Raw genomic sequence first — 21,583 nt, 5'->3', positions numbered from 1 at the left:
CCTGTCTATGCTTTATCTTCATAATCCTTATAATATCTTAACACTATGGTTTATTATTTGTCATCCCATAGAACGTAAATCCCATGAGGGACAATTTTATTCACTAGTGCCATAATTCCTATTCATCTAAGTTTCTGTATTCCTAGGCTTTAAAATAGTATTGGGCACATGGTAGGCACTCAAATGTGTTGACTTGTACCAAAGAATACTTAGGAATACATTTAAATCAAGGAGGTAAAAGACCTGTACCTGAAGACCTGAAGATTATAAAACACTGAAGCAATTAAAGATAACACCAACAAATGGAAAGATATTTCATACTCATGAATTGGAAAAATATTGTTAAAATGTCCATACTACCCAAAGCAATCTACAGATTCAATGTAATCCCTATCAACATACCAACAATGTCTTTTTTTCCCCCAACAATGCTTTCACAGTACTAGACTACTAAAGCTTATAGAACTACGAGAAACTTCAGGTAGCCAAAGCATTCTTGAAAAAGAAAAAACTGGAGATACCATCATCTCAGATTTCAAGATATACTACAGAACTATAGTAAAGCAGTATGGTACTGGCACAAAAACAGAAACAAGATCAATGGAGCAAAATAGAGAACACAGAAATAAACCTACATTTATATGGTCAATTAGTCTATGACAAAGGAGGAAAGACTATGCAATGGGGAAAAAAACAGGTCTTTAAACGATACTGGGAAAACTCTGGTCATCTACATGCAAAAGAATGAAATGCACTACTTTCTGATGCACAAAAATAAACTAAGGAATATTGATTAAAGACCTAAATGTGAGACCTGAAATCCTAAAAGTCCTAGAAGAAAACACAGGCAGTAAGTTCTCTGACATAAGCCTTAGCAACATTTTTCTAGATAGGTCTCCTAAGGCAAGGAAGCAAAAGCAAAAAACTATTAGGACTACACCAAAATAAAAAGCTTAGCACAGCAAAGGAAACCGTCAACAAAATGAAAAGGCAACCTACTGAATGGGAGAAGAAACCTGCATAGGATAACTCCAGTTATGTATTTTAGATAGTAACCCATTAAGAATACAACCTAACACCAAAACAAAACAAAAAAACAAAACAAAACAAAACAAAACAAAAAAAACCCACCCCAATAATCTAATTAAAAATAGGCAGAGAACCTGCATATGCTTTTTTCCAAAGATGACATACAGGTGGCCAACAGACACCTGAAAAGATGCTCAACATCACTAATCAGGGAAATGCAAATCAATACCACAGTGAGATATGCCCTAATAACTGTCAGAATGACTAAAATAAAAAAGATAACGAGTGTTGGTGAGAATGTGGAGAACATACTACTGGTGGGAGTGCAGATTGATGCAGCCACTATGGAGGTTTCTCAAAAAGTTAATAGAAATACCATAAGATCCAGTAATCTTACTAGAGATCTACTCAAAATGAAAATGCTAATTTGAAAAAATATATGCACCCGTATGCTTATTTCAGCGTTATTTACAATAGGCAAGGTATGGAACAACCCAAGTGTCTACCAATAGATGAAGATATGGTATGTGTACACACACACACACACACACACACACAGGAATATTAGACATAAAAAAGGGAGATCTTGCCATTTACAACATGGCTAGACCTAAAGCTTATCATGCTAAGTGAAGTTAGAGAAAGATTCTATGATTTTACTTATATGTGGAATCTAAAAAAAAAAAAAAAAAAAAAAAAAACCCAAACAGAGAACAGAAACAGACTTAAATACACATTGATGGTTGCTAGAGCCGAGAGGGGTAGGGGAATGAGTATAATGAGCGAAAGGGAGTGGGAGATACAGGCTTCTGGTTATGGAATGAATAATTCACAGGGATGACAGGCACAGCCTAGGGAAATAGTCAACAATGTTGTAATAGCATTGTATGGTGACAGATGGTAGCTACACTTAGGGGGAGCATAGCATAAGGTATAAATTTGTCAAATCACTATTTGTACACCTGAAACTAATGTAACTATCAACTATACTTTGGGAAAAAATGGTGAATGAATAAAGGAGATGTTGTCTTGGAAAGGAGAGGTGAGCTAGGAGACCTGTACAGTTCAAGTTAGAGAGGATGGAAGCCAAGATAACTCAGGCCATATACCACATCACCTCCATCTCAAAGATACACATCTTTGCTTTTATTAGCAAAAGTTTTGGGGTCATGGGTGGGTGGGAGAGAGGGTGAGATAGAGTAAGAGCTTTAAGTAATTGGGGAGTTTCAGAACAGCTGTTGTGAAGGCCAAGTAGGTTCTGAGGGAATAAACTCCCTCATTTTAGGCAAAGGAAACCAGTCAGGCTATACTTCTTTGAAATGCAGAAATAGTTTGTTTTTTTTTTTAATCTGATATTAAGAGGATTCCCTACTGGTCACTTGCAGTCATTCCCTTTTACTGCCACACAGAGGCCTGAAAACTCCTGTGGGGAGTCCAGTTCTCCCTGGGTCTTCCTTTTCCACCCTAGAAGTCAAGAGCATAGAATAGTTTTTCAGTAGCAAATTTCTTACTCCAAACATCTTGCTACACAGGGTTATCCTAAATGCCTCTAAACTTCCATGTTTGGCAATTTTGATGGCAAATACATTGCTATCACATCATACACACATGGCATACCTTCCATGGAAACATGATGGATGTGGTTGGGGTCCTATTATAGCCTATCTTACTACAAACCTTGCATCTTCATTAGATTCACAAAAATCTCAACAGGAACTTAGACGTTTAGAGAATTCATTAAGTAGTCTAATTAAGAGGAAAATCTAGAAGATAGATGGGGGATGTGAAAATATGGCAAATGAATAAGCGGTCACAGATTCTTTAAGTGAAAAAATGAGCTCATCTGCTGATAAAATGTGTGATACTGTGGAAGTTTTATCATTTAGCAGTTGGCGATCTAAGACTGAAATGCTATAAAAATATACAGTGTGCGTATTGAAGATCAGGAAAGAGTAGAAAGGGGGTTATTGACCTAATATAGTTGCATTTTCATTCCTTTCCCCTCCCCCCAGTTTAGAGCACTGGATTAAAATGTATGCCCTCAAGGATGCTGGAGGGGAGGAAAGAATAATTTGGGGATGGGCATTAAGGAGGGCATTTGATGTAAGGAGCACTCAGTGTTATATACAACTGATGAATCACTAAATTCTATCCCTGAAATTAATAGTGTCAACTAAATTGAATTTAAAAAGTTAAAATCTAAGCCCTCAAGAGGCAGGGAACTCTGTTGCTATTTTGAGGATTCCTAACACTATGGGGATATGGAAGGACAGTGAGGCATCATTGGTACCACTGATTTTTGGTAAGTGTGTGGGATGAGACCGGATAGAAGGACTGGAAAAATGGAAGAGATGGGATCTTCAGTCCTTGGGGAACAGACAGAAGGAAAGGAAAAAGGAGTCTCATTCATTTGACTAAGAGAATATGAAGACATTTTCACAGACCTTTTAATTTCCCAGGAAGGTGAAAGGTAATCAATTTTGTAACAGGTTATCTACACGAGAGCCTTTCCAAATAATATTAGACATAAGTTACTTAACACCTATATTATATTCCAGTTTACAAAGGGCTCTATTTTGTAAGAGGTTGTTAACATTAGAGGAAACTGAGTGAAGGGTGCGTGGGAGTACTGTGTACTGTAAATCTGAAAGTTTAAGAAAACTGAAAAGCATCTTTTATCAGGTCATCTACTATGTCTTTATAGGACCAGGACAATTTCTTTTTTAAGAGGAAAGAGGTCAGCTAGCTTCCTGTCTCTTCAGAAACCTAACTCCATTTCTTACCTAGATTCCTACCACCTAGCATAAAACATGGCCATGCTCCCCTATCTTAAGTAGTAAAGGCAAGAACAAAGCCTTTTCAACTAATTATCAACCCTCTACTCCCACCTCATGGATAAGCTCCTTGAAATTATGGTCTATACTCATGGCTAATGTCCTCACATCCCATTTGTTCCTCAACCTCCAGATTTCCCTCACCATTCCTCCAAAAGCACCTCTGAGGAGAATACAGTTGGTGTCTTGAATGGCCAAGCCAATAGATATCACTTTGCCATATTTAGTGTGACTGGACTCACCATTCTTGGATCTTAGTTTCCTGGGTTTCTTTCTAGGACTTTCTACTAGTTTCTCTGGTTTCCCTCTCCCCACTTTGTCCTATATCTTGGTTTTGGCTCTTCTTCATGTAATGAGTGCTTCCTAGACTCTCCATCCTACACTTGAGGTTTTAGGAAACTATACATCAGTTACTGGAATCTATTCCATAGTTTAGATAACTTTTGAGCTTCAGTGCCATCTATCCAGTTGGGTATTTTACAGACCCCTCAAACTATAGAGCTGAAGAAGTACTTTCTCCGCAAAGAGTACAGTCCTGTTAATCCTAATATTTTATACTATTTCCTCTTATGTCCCATTTGGTTACCCAATTGTGAAAACTCTACCTATTAAGTATTTCTTTGTTTCTCTCCTTTCCTTTTGATTGTTACTGCCAGAAGCCAGGCTCTACCACATATTAGCAGAGTCACTATAATAGCCCAATCTTTTACCTCTAATTATTAGCCTTCAAGATTCCCTTCGCAATGAAGGGGGTGGGGGTGGGGGAAGTCATCTAGATATCCTTTGTAAAATTTCTGATTAGCATGAAGTCACCAGAGTCCCAGTTCTGGAAGAAACCAAAACTCCATGTTATGGGACATACAATGTTTCATGACCTTGAAAGCTTACCCCACTTCTCACCCCTACCAAGAAAAACACCCTTTATTTTGGCCATATTGAATTGCTTTGAGTTTCTAGATTTAACAAAGTTCTTATCTGTAGTTCTTTGCACAGCCAACATATTCCCGAGGTCTGAAAAGCCCTAACCTAATTTCTATTTGTTCTTTATGCCTGAGAGGAGGGCCATGTCCTTGGAGTCCCAATCATTCAAAAAGAAAAATGTAAAATAGCTTGCAGATTTAATAATTTACTCAGATTCTTTTAAAAGACTCCTCTCACAACCAAGAAGCCTTGGTTTATCTCCACCCTTCAGTCTACATTAGGTGATCCTCTCTTACACTCACTTGGCACCAAGAGGTTTATCTGTGGGCACAGTGATCCAAAGTTGAAACTGTTTACTTACCCAAGTTACTCATTACACTGTACATGGACTGCTCTTTTATCTGTAGGCCCAGACTAGAGGAGGGCCAGATATGCTATAAATATTTATAGAGATGAAATTAAATCCTCCTGCATTAAACACTTCTCAGCCTTGCCACATCATTTTACTTCATCCCCAATAACCCTAGGGAATAGGAAAGAGTAAGATTTCTGGATCCAGTGTTGTTAACTATAAGGAATGCTGCAAACTCAGCTGACTTGAGCTTTAGTCCTATTTTGCTACCAGCTCCACAAATAATCTTACCTTTTTGGAGTTCTGCTTCCTCCTGTAATAAATAAAGGGACTGAGCTCTAATTTTATGGTCTCTTTTTGATGCTACAACTTAAATACTATTTACAGAATAAAAATGCGCATCTTGAATCTGTGTGAAGTACACAATCCTAAAAAGCCATGTGGATGGATTGCTTCTATGGGAGAATGAAAGAGAAGGGAAAATGAATTGGTAATCATTAATATCAGAGTGACCACTGAGAAATGCTGCTAGTTATTTCTACAGTATGTGCTCCCCAGCCATATCCACCATCCCCAGCCATCATTTCATAGCCTCCCACGCAGCTAAATCCACCTAACCAACTCTAGCCAGTAGGGAGTAATGGTAAAGGGCTGTTCTTTTAAAGGAGAGTGACCAACCATTTCCATGGTCCTGCTAGTTGGACCACAAGAGCTCGGCGACACATCTGGGAGTTGAGTGTTGAGCATGGCAGAGACACCTGACAGGGCCCAGTTCTCTGGCACTACCAGCTATACCTGCCTTTATTTCCACAGGAGAACATTTCTTGTTCAAACCATTGAAATTTGGGGGTACAGGAAAAAAAAACAACCCACAGCTCAACAGTATCCTTAGTAACAAATACTAAAAAATATATATATTTTCAAAGTACACTGAGAAAATATTTTTTGAAGCCACTTTGAAGTTTTGCTTAAACCTTTAATAAAATAATTTATGAAATTTACTACACTACCCAGAACACCCGAAAGCTTCATATTCTACATTCCACCTTATAATAAAGAAGCTAATGCCCAGAGGCAGATTGGGAAGGTATTTGACAAAGCAAATTCTAGTCCTATAAACTGGTTGTCTACTGAGTGATTATAATGAAGATTAGAACAGGTCACAAGATGACTTCATTTTCTGATCAGTTTCATTTACACAGAAAAAATTAATGCTTTGTAGCTTTCAAAGTACAGAGTAAAGTTATGAAAGAGTAATATCCTTCATTTCTTTCCAGGGAGTGGAAGGGATTATGCTTAACGGTATTACCCAGAATGCATCCTGATGCCATAAAGTAGAGGCTCCATTATCAGACTGGGCTCCAAGAAGAAAGTGGCCCAGAAGCACATAAAACATTCCTCTACTAGCTCAGTGGCGGTGCGAATGCTGATCCCCATGGAGTACTGCCTGCCTGGGAGTTCATATAGCATTGCATGCCTTTACCAAGCAAAGGAGGCAGCTTCAAAACACAGAACAGACTGCAGGGAATAAAGCTTTTGGAATAAATAGCTGATAATAAGCACTTAGGAGTTGCACTTTGAGGTAGTGCATGAAGGAAAACTAAAGTTATTCTCCCATTAGTAAGGGCCAAGAACTCAAAGGAACTTCCAGAGAACACTGAAGAACTATTCTATAAACCACAGCCACCTTGTGAAGAATAGTCTCAAAACCAACCTTAGAACCCACGATACATCTTTCACAATTCCCTAATGCCCCCAAAAATCTATATCTCACACATTCTGATCCATCATTCATGATCTGAGATGGCTCATTCTTGCTTTAGGACTTTATGATGAATGGGGCCTGCCTGCTTTTGTTAAAGATGGGGCAATGCTAAAGCTTTCTATTTCTCTGGACTACAGAGGAGTCTCAAGGCTGAGGAAGAGTGAAATAGAGACAGGAGGATTAGAGAGTCTGATTATAGAGGCCTTGAAATCCAGGCAAAGGATTCCAGATTTGGCAAGAGAGTCAAAGTAGATCTTTGAGCAAGGGAGTAACATACACACCTATAAAATCTTATTTTAGTAAGATCACCAGAAAGAGTGGATTAGAGAAAGCTAGATTAGTTAGGAGAAAACTACCTTAATTTAAGCTGAGGGAAGGAAATGCTGAACACTGGCAGCTATCGCAAGGGAGAGAAAAGTAGGATACTTTCTATAGGAATGTAAGGAACTAAATTTGTACTCTGGAGAGGAGTAAGAGGGTAGTTGAAAACTTGAAGTAAAGCTTATTAAAGAAGCAAACAGTGAATAAGAAGGCTGAATCCATGACTTACCATCCAAATCAGGAGTCTGCTCACACTAAAGTGGGGTATTGCCAATTGCTAGGCCAGAACAGCCAGTGCGAACAGGGCCAGTCTCAGGCAAATAGTGATTTCTGACCACCCTACCTGAATGGAGGTGTAACTACCAACATAAAAGATGACTGAGATTCACATGACCACCTTGATCTCTTGACTTCTAGCTACGGGTTTCTAAAAGCTAAAAACCTTAAAAGGGAGCCACCATCGGAGGATGAAAATAAAAAGCAGCTCTTGAGAGAGACCTAGAGGAATATCCAGAGAAGTAAGATGGAGAATAAATATGACATCCCTGAAGTTCAGTCTGTTCTACTGAGTCACTATATTTGTCATAGTCCTCTTTTCAATAGGTCACATCCCGATTTGGGGCCTTTTTGCTTATAGGATTTCAAGGACCAAACTGCCTTCTTAAAAACTAACACACACCAAGACAAAAACAAAAACAACAACAACAAAAAAATACCTAACACCTTATTTCCTTCAGGTCTATTTCTTGAATCTGCATATCCCATTTCCATGGAGGACTAGCAAACTTGACAGTGTGTGTATATGTCTGTGGTGAGGGAGGGGGTGTTAGGTGCCATGGCGTTGAGGATGGAGTTGTGGGTACAGCATGGACAGTGGCTAATCAGAATGCATCAGCCGGCGAGTGGGCTATAACCAGGCCTGCACATATGTACTTATGGTCATGAGAGATGGAGTCATTGGAGTGGCTCCCTGGAAAGAGGGGGAAATAACCATACAGAGACATGAAAGGAGTCTTCCACATTTACAGGACTAAGTGAGGAAGGAGTGTGCAAGATCTTGGCAGTCAGATACAATACCAGTGGGTTCAAGTCCAAAAAGCAACCCTGGCAGCAGAAAGGATGTTCGCTCTCCTCCCCAGCTAAGCAGGGCTCGGTGACCAGCACAGGTGAGGCCTGGAATAGATTTATACTCCTCCCTTCTTGCGTCAGAGCTCACTTATCAATCTCTATGGTCTGTTCATGCCATACAACATTTATACACTGCCTACTAATGTGTGGGGCTATTTTCTTCACTAAACTGCAAGCTATCAGAGGGCATTGATTCTGTTGGTCAATGTTTTTGGCACAGAGGAATATTACTTATTGAATGAAGGCACACTCCCATGGTCACTTTCTATGCTCCTTTGTTCTTTGTGACAACCTAAGTTTCCTCATCTTCCACTTTCTATACTTTGTTTGCAGGCTTTTCCTAAGATTTACCATCAGTGACTCCTTACCTAGAGAGAGGAACCACAATTAGACTTCCAATTCTATTTAATCCACTTCTTTATTATCCTGAAACCATCAGTTCCCCAAGAGTAAACCTTCAGTTTTCCTTAAGAGCAATAATCTTTCTGTATCTAAACCAATGACAGAGTGTGAAGTAGTTTGTCCAGTCAGTCAGAGCTGGGTTAGAATCCTAACTGTGCCCTTACAGGGACCTTGGGTTAATTAGCTCTGAACCTGGGTTAGTCTGTACTTCATTTAGCTTATCTATAAAATGGGGATACCCAGAACTGCAGAACATTGTCGAAGTAATATTTATAGAAACGTTTAAAGTATTGGGAATTATTAGCTACCTCACCACCTGTTAGTACTAAGTGCTAAGAACTATACAGTAACTGCTACAGCATTTAATTCTCACAAAACTTGATGAGAAAGGTTATAATATTCTCTCCATTATTCCAGATAGGAAACTGAGGTTCAGAGAAGTTTAAAGAACTTGACCCAGGTAATTTAGCGCTACTAATTGTCACAAAGCAGAAATTGAAACCCAGGCAGTTGAACTTCTGGATTTTAAACATCATGCTCCTTGACTGGCATGAAGGAGGTACAGAGTAAATGGTTTTCAAAGGAAAAAAAAAATCATCCCCAACCAAAATGGTGTTTTGGTTGTACACCATTTCCAGAATGTATTGCTCTATGGTTTTATATCGTTTATCAGACACATACAAAGACACTAATTTCATGTGATGGAGATCCTTAGGTTTTTGCCTCTAGTATATCACAGTATAACAACTTAAGTTGGTTTCCAGGAATTCATGGAAAGGAGAGAGAAAGAACAGTGCTGATTGCTTGTGTAGTTTGCTTGTGTAGGAGTCTCCTTCACTGACCTTTGTTGATTGCAGAATTGTTGGACTTGTATTTAATTCCTGAAGCCCTCTGACAGTATGTTTTATTTGAAGGTTTTCTATATTTCAATCTTTTTCTATGTATTTTCAAATTTCCCTTACATCATTTAATATGCCCTCCAAAGGGGCACCTGGGTGGCTCAGTGGTTGCGCATTTGCCTTCAGCTCAGGGCATGATCCTGGGATCGAATCCTGCATTGGGCTGCCTGCAGGGAGCCTGCTTCTCCCTTTGCCTATGTCTCCGCCTCTGTGTCCCTTATGAATAAGATCTTTAAAAAAATAGATATCCAAAAAGTTATTAACTCGTTTCAGATTTTCCTTATCTTTTTCTTAAGATGCTTTAATTTGCCATTTATTAAGCATCTATTATACAACTGGCATTATACAACTGCTAGTTTGTGTAGAAAGACGACTAAGCTCATTAGCTAGCTGCTCTCAGAAAGCATGCTGGGCTGCCCTGAATGTTCTTTTTTATTCATATGAAGAGTCCTATACAAAGGAGAATCACTTCTTAGACTCAACCAAGACCTACAAAAATATTTCTACCAAAACGCAAGAAGTGGGGCTGGTCCATAATTAACAAAACCTAAACCTATTACTTAAGGGGGAAAAAGTGAAGGGGTATAGAATTCTAACTTTGAATGGGCAAATATCATGCTAAATAACTATTTCACCAAGTCATGTCATCAGGTTCTTATATTCGCTGAAGGGCTAGATTTATAGAGAGTAGTTTGAGTAAAGCAAGTAAAGCAATCCCAAACCTAAGCAGCACTTCCATCTTTGGTGAGGAGAGAATGGACTATCTAATAAAACGAAGTTAAAAACACCTCATTTTTGGTGGGGGTGTGTGTCAACACTTCTGTTTTTTTTTTTTTTAAGATTTTATTTATTTATTCATGAGAGACACAGAGAGAGAGAGAGGCAGAGACACAGGCAGAGGGAGAAGCAGGCTCCATGCAGGGAGCCTGACACAGGGCTCGATCCCAGGTCTCCAGGATCACACCCTAGGCCGAAGGCGGCGCTAAACCACTGAGCCCCCCGGGCTGCCCAACACTTCTGGTTTTGAAGAAACTCCAGGCATCTATAGTGATGGACAGGTAAGGCTATCTTCTATCAGTTTCTTCAATGTTTCAGCCTTTTTTTCCCCCTCCAACTTTCAGACATCTGGTAATTTATATGTTTGGGACCAACTTATTATGCAGCAGCCAAAGGGAAAACAAATTAATGCTTTCATTGCAGAAGAGAAAAAAGTAGTGCAGCTTCCTCCAAAAAAGTTCAATTGCAGCAAATCCTGGAAGAAAAAGCTGCCGTGGTTGGCCACGTTTCCTCTAAGCAGTAGGAAAGTGCATGCACTTGCTCAGCTGAAGCAGGTCTAACTCGGCCCTCATCAAGCACCACACACTAAAGTAATTAAGAACAGGGCCACAGCTGAGTGGAGGGGTGCAGTCCTGGGTCACACGGGTGCGTCTGAACCTGGGATCTAGGATTATCACATGGTCTCACATCAGCTGGGAGAGTTTCTAAACTCCACAGTGGAGCCTACACTAGTCATTAAACATGGTGCCCTTGCCTAGATCTCCCAAGGCAATGACAAATGACAGGATGTGAAGCCTGGACTGTGTGTGTCTAGAGAAGGAAACGCAGCCCTCAGATGTTCCCTCTTTTTCCAGGGAACACTCAGGTGGAAAAATTGGAATTGTATTACCATCTATAACCCTTACCTCACCAAGGCCTCCATTCCCAAACTGCAGCCCCCAAAACATAGGATAGGGTTGGGGGTTTCTTGGTTTTTTGTTTTTTTTTTTTTAAGTTTCCTCTGCAAGCACTGTATTCAGGAGAAATGGTAAAGGCAGGCCCCAGATTGTTTAGGGTGACCAAAGGAAACATTCGCTTTTCCAGAATCATACTTCTAAGTTCTTTACACTATTCCTTGCGTAAGAACAACTTTGCCTTAACACACTGGGCACTACCTTGTCATAATCCACATCTAGGGGAGATTTTTCCTCAACTGGCAGTTATGGAAAGAAATTGAAGACCCCAGTTTTTCTCCTCTGTAAAAAGCAATTGCATTAGAAGAGCTATTTGAGGTTCTTCCTGCTTTGCAAAAATGGAGTAATGCAGTAGTTTCCAGATTCAAAGAACGACCCCCTGCAAATCTAAGCAAAGCACATGCTGTATACTCCACAGCAAGCCTTCAGGATGAGGCTTGCAAAGTCACGCATTGTTTCATACCCAGTCCTATGCCTCCTTAGGAATGCAGACACGAAGTATCCTAACCTACAGAGGCTGGGGGGTGAGGAGGAGAGAGTAATTGTTTCTCCCTTCAGAGAAGGGGTAATTTTACTGTCGGCTACTTTTATTTTGAGTTTGAGTTGGCTCATTTGCATTGCTCAGATTTGAAAAGTCTAGTAACTACTATGTAGGCTACAAGCGCGCGCGCGCACACACACACACACACCCTAACACGCTCTCTCACACTCAGTTCTTAAGTCAATCACTGGTGAATTTCAACCCCTTCTTCTGCATACAGTTCTGAAGGAGCAGCTCTAGTTCTCAGGTCCCGATTCACGTGGTACCTCAGCAGTCCTTCCCACACTGACCTCTACTAAGGCGAATATTGTAAATACTGACCACGGCTCCTCCAAAGATAGGATCCCAGTCAACTGGTCCACAGCGGAGGTTGGGACATAATAAGAAGCGTGAAAAGCTAGCTAGACCTGTGACCACCGCCTTCTCAGCTCAACCAAAGAGCCGGGAACTGCACACACGTTTTACTGTAGGTGACAGAAGTGCACAGATGCACAGAGAAATCACAGATGAGAGGGGAAAAGAAGGAGCAAACCTGCCCCTCCATCCAACTAAAAACCAGGCAGGGAATGCAAGTCGCTCTACTCACCCAGCATAGCGGTTGCCATAAAGGTGGCTGTGCCCTGGTTGCAGAATCTTCAAAGAGAGCAGGAAAAGAGGCAGAAAAGCAGCTGTCCGGCTCCTGGGCTTCCCGGGGAACTTCATAGTGCTACAGTGCAAGGAGCTGGAAGTTAGAGCAGTCACCCGAGGCTGGAGGTGGCTCACAGTGCCCCCTCCACATGCGCACACGTTCTCCAGGAGGGGGTGGGGGAAAGGGTTGGGAGCGAGTAAAATGTGACACTTCTTTCCAGCCACAGGGGAAAAAAAAAAAAAGTTTCAGCAGCCGAAGGAGGGAAGTTGCTATTAAGACTTGGTCTTGGGACGAGAAGCAGCAGCACACACAGCCCAGCCCAGCAGCTGAGCCTGATCCTCAATCAGGCTCCCCTAGAAGGGGCTGGGCCTCCCCTGCGCTGACTCATGGCTGGGGTTCACTGGGTGCTGCTTCCCTTTGGGTAACTCCTCTCTGGTTTTTTTGTTTGTTTCTTGCTTTACGACTTCACGCCCCTTTCTTGGACAAGCTTTCTCCTTTTATTACCTTTTGCGGTGCAGGACCCTACCCTAAATGCAAATGGATTTGCTTGAGGATGAGCTAAACAGGTAGGCATACAGAGGACACTCCGGGCTTAGGGTTTTGCTCTACTATAGCAAATTTCTACATGGATTCCATACTGAAATGCATGATCAACAGCCTTAATGAGCATATGTGCCTGGATCCGGTCGCGCCCCTGAATCTCAACCGCCAGCCTTGGTTCCAACTCCTACCTGTACGAAGAAGGGGCAGCTGCTTCGCTGAGTTTCTGGGACCTCTTTGTATCCATTGCATATCAGCAGCACCCAGAGCCGCTGCGATTTCAGAGGTTCTTCTAGGGAACAGGAGGCTTCCACGTGCTTTACTACCTTCTCTCACATTTGGAATCATTTAGGAAACCAGACCATTTAAATCAGAATTCCTGGGGGTGGGATCGGTGGTTTAAAATGTTCCTCAGGTGATTCCAATGTTCAGCCACCTTGCTGGTGTGGAGTGGGGCTTCTCAAACTTTAACATGCATAGAAATCAAATCACCTGTGGATCTTGTTAAACCGCCCCTTCTGATACAGTAGTTTGGGGCTGGGGCCTGAGATTATGCATTTCTAATGAGCTTCCAAGTGATGCTCTTGCTGCTGGTGCTTCAGTCACACTTCGAGTAGCAAGTCTTTACTTTAGAATGAGGTCTGCTTTTTCTCCTCTCTCTTAAAACTGGGGATGGGGATGATTAAAAAACAAACGAACAAACAAAACAAAAAAACACCCTGGAGCAAACCATTTCCTTCTCGTTTTTCCGTGTTGGTGATGAAGGTGTTTTTTTGGGGTTTTTTTGGTTTTTTTTCATCCACTTACTCCGTCCCAGATATACCAGAAAACCCACCTGGCAGGGATAAACTTCGTTCTAGTAAATAAGAACGGTGTTATCTAGGATGACTCCTATTTAGCCCTATGCCAAGGCCTGGTCCTACTCTGGAAGAGAGTAGAAGTCAGCATCTCTCTATAAACTCACACATTTTTCAAATTTCCTGAAGAGTCATAGCCAAAGATTATGTACCCTCCAAGATTATGACCAGAACACTGCTTAGAAGAGAAAATACATCTTTCCCCATGTTCTCTACCTGGGGAGTTGAGCCAAAGTCATAGGAGTTTGGTTTATAACAGAGCCGAAATGATTTTCAGTTAAAATGATTCTCCAAGCTTTCCTAACTACCCCAGGATTAGTTTAATCTCTTCTCTGTGTCCTTCTGTCTAATACCAGTATGTTGTCTACTGGAGGGGATAGTACATTGAATTTAAGTATTTGTCTGGTTCCCTCTCTCAAGGCTGCCTTTTTCTTGAGCACAAAACAGTATCCCTTTCATCTTTATGACACTTCCTTATATGCCCTAAAGGGAACACAATGTTTGCTGAAGCAATGATCAGCCATGTTTATTGAATGAATGATGAACCTGAGAAGGGGTTCATTCAATATTTACTCTGCGACTTCTATATCCAGACAGAGGAAAGGATGGAGGCGCTAAGGCAGTGGAAGGTCCCAGGTCTCCTGGTTTTGTTTCTTGTTTGTTTATGTTGTCTTCCTCCTTCATGATTTTATGGCCTGGTGCTCCGTCTTTGAGGCTGCTCTGCAAGGCTCCCAGGGATGCTCCCTGAGGCCGGTTTGGCCAGGCCAAGAAAGCCTGTGTAACAACGACTGAACTGTTGAAATAAGAGGTTACTGTGTAAATAAAACACTTCATCTCTTTGCGTTTCATTATGTCAGAACAATGTATAAATCTGTCATATTATATCACAACATTAAACTAGGAATGTTCAGTCTCTGACTGGGGATTAAGCACATCCTCAAATCATTCTGAAGGATTGGATCCAGTGAGCACGTTCAGCAAAGGCTCTCCAGACTCTGAGACCAGGGTAATCATTCCCTGGACCATTAAAAATGCAAGAGACCCTGGAGACATCCTATAGCCTTCCTCAAAATTTCAGATCAAAGACAAGTTCTCAAACAATAGAAGTCATTCCTAGCAATCTTCCTCTGGTTTCCTAAGGACCAGGTTATCTGATCAAACTTCTCCTGGGGTGGATAAGCCCCCATAAAATGAGTGATAAATAGAGTCCACTTAGTAAGTGGGAGGAGAAAAGAATGGCTTTACAGATGGATTCAAAGATAAGAGTCCCATTTTTAAGGCACTGAGAGGGAGTGAATTATTAAACCAGTTAGAGATTTAGAGATGGAAAGATGAGAATTTCTAGTTATTGTTATACCTTTGTCACATTTTAGCAAGAGTTAATATTTAAAAAAGAAATATTACCCTGCAGAGAAACAAAAGGAAAATACAATTGGGAAAGGAAAACGTTATTCTTGGTTTGGGTCCATGGTAGTTCATGATTAGATAATTTTTTAATTGAAGTATAGTTGGCATACAATATTATATTAGTTGCAGATGTATAACATAGTGATTCGACATTTAAATACACTGTAAAATGATCACCACAATTAGTCCAGTTCCCATCTGTCACCAAAGTTAATATATTATTGACTATATTCCTTATATTGTATATTACATCTCCATGGCTTATTTATTCTGTAACTAGAAGTTTGTACCTCTTGATCCCCTTTGCCTATTCCACCCCCTTCCCTCCGCCACCAAATCCTGCTCTCCTCTGGAAACCGTCAGTCTCCTCTGTGTATCTGAGTCTGGTTTTGTTTGTTTCATTTTTTAGATTCTACGTATAGGTGAAATCATACAACATTTGTCTTTCTCTGACTTATTTCACTGAGTATAATACTCTCTAGGTTCATCTATGTTGTCACAAATGGCAAGATTTCATTCTTTTTTACGGTCAAGTTATTACAACTGGATATATAGCCACATTTTTATTTGTTCATCTATTAATGGACACTTTCATTGCTTTCGTATCATGGCTATTGCAAATAATGCTACAACAAATATAGGGATACATATAGCTTTTCATTTTCTTTTCTTTTTAAAATTTTAATTCCAGTATACTTAATATATAGTGTTATGTTCATTTCAGATAAACATTATAGTGATTCAACAATTCTTTTTAAAGATTTTATTTATTTATTCATGAGAGGCACAGAGAGAGAGAGAGAGAGAGAGAAGCAGAGACACAGGCAGAGGGAGAAGCAGGCTCTGCACAGGGAGCCCGATGTCGGACTCGATCCCAGGTCTCCAGGGTCAGGCCCTGAGCTGAAGGTGACGCTAAACAGCTGAGCCACCCGGGCTGCCCCTGATTCAACAATTCTATACAAGTTAGTCAGTGCTCATCTTGATAAGTACACTCTTTAATCATCCCCTACTTCCCCCATCCCCACCCCACTCACGTCCCCTCTGTTTCTTGGGTTTATCTCTTTTTTTTTTTCCTTTGCTTGTTTGTTTTGTTTCTTAAATTCCACATGAGTGAAATCATGTGGTATTTGTCTCTCTTTGACTTATTTCACTTAGCATTGTATTCTCTAGTTCCATCCATGTTGTTGCAAATGGCAAGATTTCATTCCTTCTTATGGATGAATAATATTTCTATATACATACTATATATAAACAAAACTAGGATATCTGGGACCTTCTTTCTACTGCCTTAGCACCTCCATCCTTTCCTTTGTCTGGATATAGAAGTCACAGAGTAAATATTGAATGAACCCCTTCTGTGTGTGTGTGTGTGTGTGTGTGTGTGTGTGTGTGATGTATATATATATATATATATCACATCTTCTTTATCCATTCATCTGTTGATGGGCACTTGGCTGCTTCCATGATTTGGCTGTTGTAAATAATGCAGCAATAAACATAGGAGTGCATGTATCCCTTTGAATTAGTGTTCTGTATTTTGGAGGTATATACCCAGGAGTATAATTACTGGATCATAGAGTAGTTCTTTTTTAATTTTTTGAAGAACCTCCATACTGTTTTCCACAGTGGCTGTACCAATTTACACTCCTACCAACAGTATGAACATCCCCTTTTCTCCACATCCTTGCCAACACTTATTATTTCTTTTTTTTTTTTCTGATAATAGCCATTCTGACAGGCATAAGGTGATATCTCATTGTGGTTTTGATTTACATTTCCTCAGGCATTTGCAAAAGATGAGCATCTTTTCCTGCCTGTTGGCCATCTATATGTCTTCTTTGGAGAAATGTCTATACAGATCTTCTACCCATTTTCAAATTGGATTGTTTTCTTTTGTTGTTATTGAATTATTGAATTATATAATTTTTAATGTCCCTTCCAGATCTGAAATTCTCTGGTGTTCTAGGGAATGATTTTCTTAAGTATATGAATGAGAGCCATGTAGATTTATTTTGGTAAAGATATCTGAAGAAGATAAATGGGTATAGCTGGGCTTTGCGGTACAGGCAAAGCTCCCACTGCAGTTGGTTTTGTGCTCATTCTTCAGTGTCTTATTAACATAGACCTATTGCTTGTCAGGCCTCTTTTATGGCCCTTTGCTATTGTTCCAACATGTGAGGAATTAGCAAATGTGATGTTAGGTTGCTGCCTCATGGAGTCTTGGCAATTCTGTGAGGAATGTTCTGAAGCTTCCTTTAACAATGCATCGCTAATGATTCCCACCCAATTGTCTTTTTCAGCACCATCAGCTATCTCTTCTTGATCCTATGTTTTTAATCTTTCTCTTGTCAACTCTCCATATTTCTCCCATCCTTAAATGCAAGCTACCTCTTTTCTTTCTTTCTTCTTTTTCTTTCTTTCTTTCTTTCTTTCTTTCTTTCTTTCTTTCTTTCTTTCTTTCTTTTCTTTCCTCTTTTTTTTTGGCTTCTCAAAAGCATACTCTTGAACCCTGACAATATGTTTTCCATCCCTCCCCTCCCCCCCAAATAAAACTCTCAAAGTTCCAAGGTTATTTCTTAGTGGGAAGCTCTTTGTTGTCTCTTTGCATTTGTATGGTTGCTAAGGCTATTTATCGCCCCGTTTGAAACTTCTTTCTGTGACTGAGGGACATGTCTCTACTACTCCTCTCTTTCCTAGGGTTCTTCCCTATTTTTTGACTGCTTACAAAGTTGATGCTTCATGGGAGTGTTGGACTTCTTCTCTTCTTGATGTACTGTGGACAGAAATGGGATGAAACAGTTTTGTGAATGAGACTGACTTGAGCCGGGTCTGGAAGGGAAGGAAAGATTTGGCTGGATTGAGATAGGAAGGCTGGAGAAAGGTGGCCATTAGGAAACATTTTAAACAAATACAGAGGATGTGGCTCCTGATTTTGTGACTCTTGGTGCTGGCAGAGGGGCTTGGCAAATAAATAAACATAGAGTTACACTTGGTGGTTGAATTAATTTTATGCAAACAAGTCACAGATGCTGCGAAAGAAAGTTAAGGGAGAGTAGATTGCATGTACAGGATGTTCTGAGGAAGTGGACATTCAAAGCAAATATGAGAAGGAGCCAGCTATAGCAAGAAAAGGGTGGTGGTCGGAGTGAGGGTGGGGACAAGACCATTGCAGTAGCCACAGGATATAGCATAGGCAGAGGAGTCCTATTCAGAATTTTCTGTCTTTTAAGTCAAGACAGGATAAAGAGTGACATTCAGGGTCTTCAGTTTGGCACTCAAAGCCCTTGAGAACATTTTCATTTTTATCTTCTTCATATTTCCTGAATACTCTGTATCTATCTTTTCCTTGCTGCAGGTTGGTATACATTTCTTTGATAATAATGCCATCTGTCTCTAGCCTTCATGTTCTCAATCCAGCCAATCCTTCCATCCCTTCCAGACAGAGTTCAAGTCAGTCTCATACATAAAGTTCTTCCAAGTACATTTCTCTCCACAGTACTCACCTTCTCAGCACTGGTACATTCATCCATGTACACCCTTATGTGCTAGTGTATATTGGCACTTAGTTCAGTAGTACCATTTACTATAAACTGCTCAAGGGCAGACACTCAATTGTGTGTATCTTCATGGTCTTCAGTGCCTAGAGTTCTGTTGGGTCCACAGTTAACATCCATGAACAACAAAGTCATTGGCTTGCCTTTCAGCCCAATATTTATGGGGCTGTTTAGCTGTCAGGGGAGCCCTTGTCTAGAACCCCAGACTTCACCCTTGTCCTTGGCTAGATCTCTCACAAAAAGAATCTTGCTCACCTCAGATGAAAGAGCAATTTGAAGAACAAGTGTTATTGATGGACAAACCTATTATTATATTTTTAAGCACTTGTAATTATGTTACAAAGATGTTTTACGGAATTTATGGGGCAAAGCCAAAGTATTTTAATGCAGGAAGGTGGGAACAAGTAGTTTTGTCTGCTGATTCCAAGCAACAGAAAAGACTTCCCATCTTTTTCTCTTTGTCTTTCCTTTCTCTCTCTCCTTTCCTCCCTTTCTCACTCCTGGTTCTCCTTCCTTCCTGATGCCTATCTCATGAAGAAAGAAGGTAGGGAAATATAGTAAATAAAAATACTTTAAATATTATTACTTTGAATGACAGAGAATGGATGTTTGTGTTGTACCATTTGTAACATTAAGTGTTTTAGTGAAAATTAAGAGAAATTTGAGATGGACAGGGCATGAAATCTAGATTAAGAAAGTTTGATCAGAATAAAGTCTAAAACAATAGTAAAGCAAATAATTGAGGAACTACTCTTTTATCCATTTGCCTAGGGCAGTGGGAGATGAAAAAAAAAGACAAAAACAAGTAAGCATGGAAAGAAAATAAGACAGAAAAGGCTCAAACATAAACAAAACTTTTACAAAAATGACTAGGTGGAGGGGAAACTTCTGATACAACAAAGATCAGGAGAATAGGTGATAGAACCTGTCCTAAGAAAGAAAAGCTGTGAGGAATGACAGAAGTAAGGCAGGCAGCGATGTTTCACAGTCAGACCGCTGGACACTCATAAAGTCAGAGGGAGGAGAAGATGCTCCTGGGGCTAGGACAGAGAGAAAGAGTAAATAGAAAAATAAAGGAACTCTATTCCTATGAGCTTATATAGAGAAATGTGTACTTTGAATAACCCTAAAATTCCATTAAAATACAGAATTTGAACTAATAACACTTTCTATGTGCTACAATATTTTTAAAAAGTGTTCTTGCAGAAATTAACTCAGAAACATATTAAGAATCCAAGTTCAGGGATGCCTGGGTGGCTCAGCGTTTGAGTGTCTGCCTTTGGCTCAGGTCGTGATCCCGGGGTCCTGGGATCGAGTCCTGTATTGGGCTTCCTGTGAGGAGCCTGCTTCTCTCTCTCCCTATGTCTCTGCCTCTCTCTATGTCTCGCATGAATAAATATATAAAATCTTAAAAAAAAAAAGAACCAAAGTTTATATAATTAAGATAAACCTTTGGCAAATATTACTAGTTGAATAATTTTATATAATAAACAACAGCATATTTACTCTGATTTACCAATGTTAAATATAATATAAAATGCTTTTTAAATTCTATTCAAACATGCCTTCTCTAAACTTATACAGGTATAATGATTGGTTATAAAAATGTGATTCTGTGTATTTAAAATTCATTAACATTTAAAACACTAAGTTGAAACACTTTATTTCAAAAGGAATCATGATCTTTAGGGAACTTAACAACAAAAAGACAAATAATGAATTGGAAACTAAGCAAAGGATGTGAATAGACATTTCCTTAAGGAATATATACAAATGACTAGTAAGTACATGAAAAAGATGCTTAACATCGTTAGTCACCAGGGGATTGCAATTAAAAGCCACAATGAAATACCACTTCACAAACACTGAGATGGCTATAATCAAAGACAGACAATAATGGGCATTTGTGAGAATGTAGAAAAATAGGAACCCTCAGACATTGCTGGTATGAATGTAAAATAATGCAGCTGCTGGGGAAAACAGTGTTGTAGTTCTTCAACAATTAAATGTAGATTTATTATATGATCTAGAAATTCTAACTCCTAGGTTCCCCTCAAGAAAATCCAACTATATGTTCATATCAAGACTTGTACACAAATGTTCATAGCAGCGTTATTCATAAGAGCCCCAAAGTAGAAACAACCCATGTATCTACCAACTGATGGAAGTATACAGAACGTGGTATATTCATACAATGGGATATTATTTGGCCATAAAAGGAAGGAAATACTGGTACACATTGCATCATGAGTAAACCTTGAAAACATTATGCTAAGTGAAAGGAGGCAGAAAAAAAGACCACATGTTGTAGGATTCCATTTATATGAAATGTACAGAATTGGTAGAACATATAGACATACAGCACATTAGCCGTTGCCAAGAGTGGGAGAAAGGGGGAAATGGGGGATTACTGCTAATGGATATGCGGTTTTCTTTTGGGGTCATGAAAATGTCCTGGAATTGGTTAATGGTGATGGTCGCACAATCTTGCGAATATACCAAAACCTGCTGAATTGTACATGTTAACATGGGGAGTTTTATGGTATGTGAATTCTATCTCATTTCTACGAAAATAGATTTTTAGGGAACTCGAAACCTGGGACTGATTAAAAAGAGCTAATCAATGAATAATCCTGGATACCTAAATCATTTCTAGAAACACAGAAACATTGATG

At 39.8% G+C, this 21,583-nt stretch overlaps 1 protein-coding gene and 1 long non-coding RNA gene across 3 annotated transcripts in view; both read right to left on the bottom strand.

The window, feature by feature from the left end:
• CPA6 (carboxypeptidase A6) overlaps positions 1-12,943 on the bottom strand; it is a 329,838-nt gene extending 316,895 nt beyond the window's left edge. The window contains exon 1 of one of the 2 annotated variants that reach the window (XM_072804344.1): positions 12,509-12,943. In XM_072804344.1, coding sequence (XP_072660445.1) covers positions 12,509-12,624 — 116 coding nt within the window. In that variant the 5' untranslated portion in view covers positions 12,625-12,943. The remainder of the gene's footprint in view (positions 1-12,508) is intronic. The other variant, XM_072804341.1, reaches the window with a different exon arrangement.
• A 1,566-nt stretch (positions 12,944-14,509) lies between these two features.
• Positions 14,510-21,583, bottom strand: part of LOC140619985 (uncharacterized) — a 69,167-nt gene continuing 62,093 nt past the window's right edge. Inside the window, exon 3 of the long non-coding RNA XR_012019743.1 lies at positions 14,510-14,740. This is a non-coding gene — a long non-coding RNA (uncharacterized lncRNA). The remainder of the gene's footprint in view (positions 14,741-21,583) is intronic.

Source organism: Canis lupus, chromosome 28, assembly GCF_048164855.1.
Source record: "Canis lupus baileyi chromosome 28, mCanLup2.hap1, whole genome shotgun sequence".
Taxonomy (NCBI): domain Eukaryota; kingdom Metazoa; phylum Chordata; class Mammalia; order Carnivora; family Canidae; genus Canis; species Canis lupus.
This window is presented reverse-complemented; position numbering and strand designations above follow the sequence as displayed.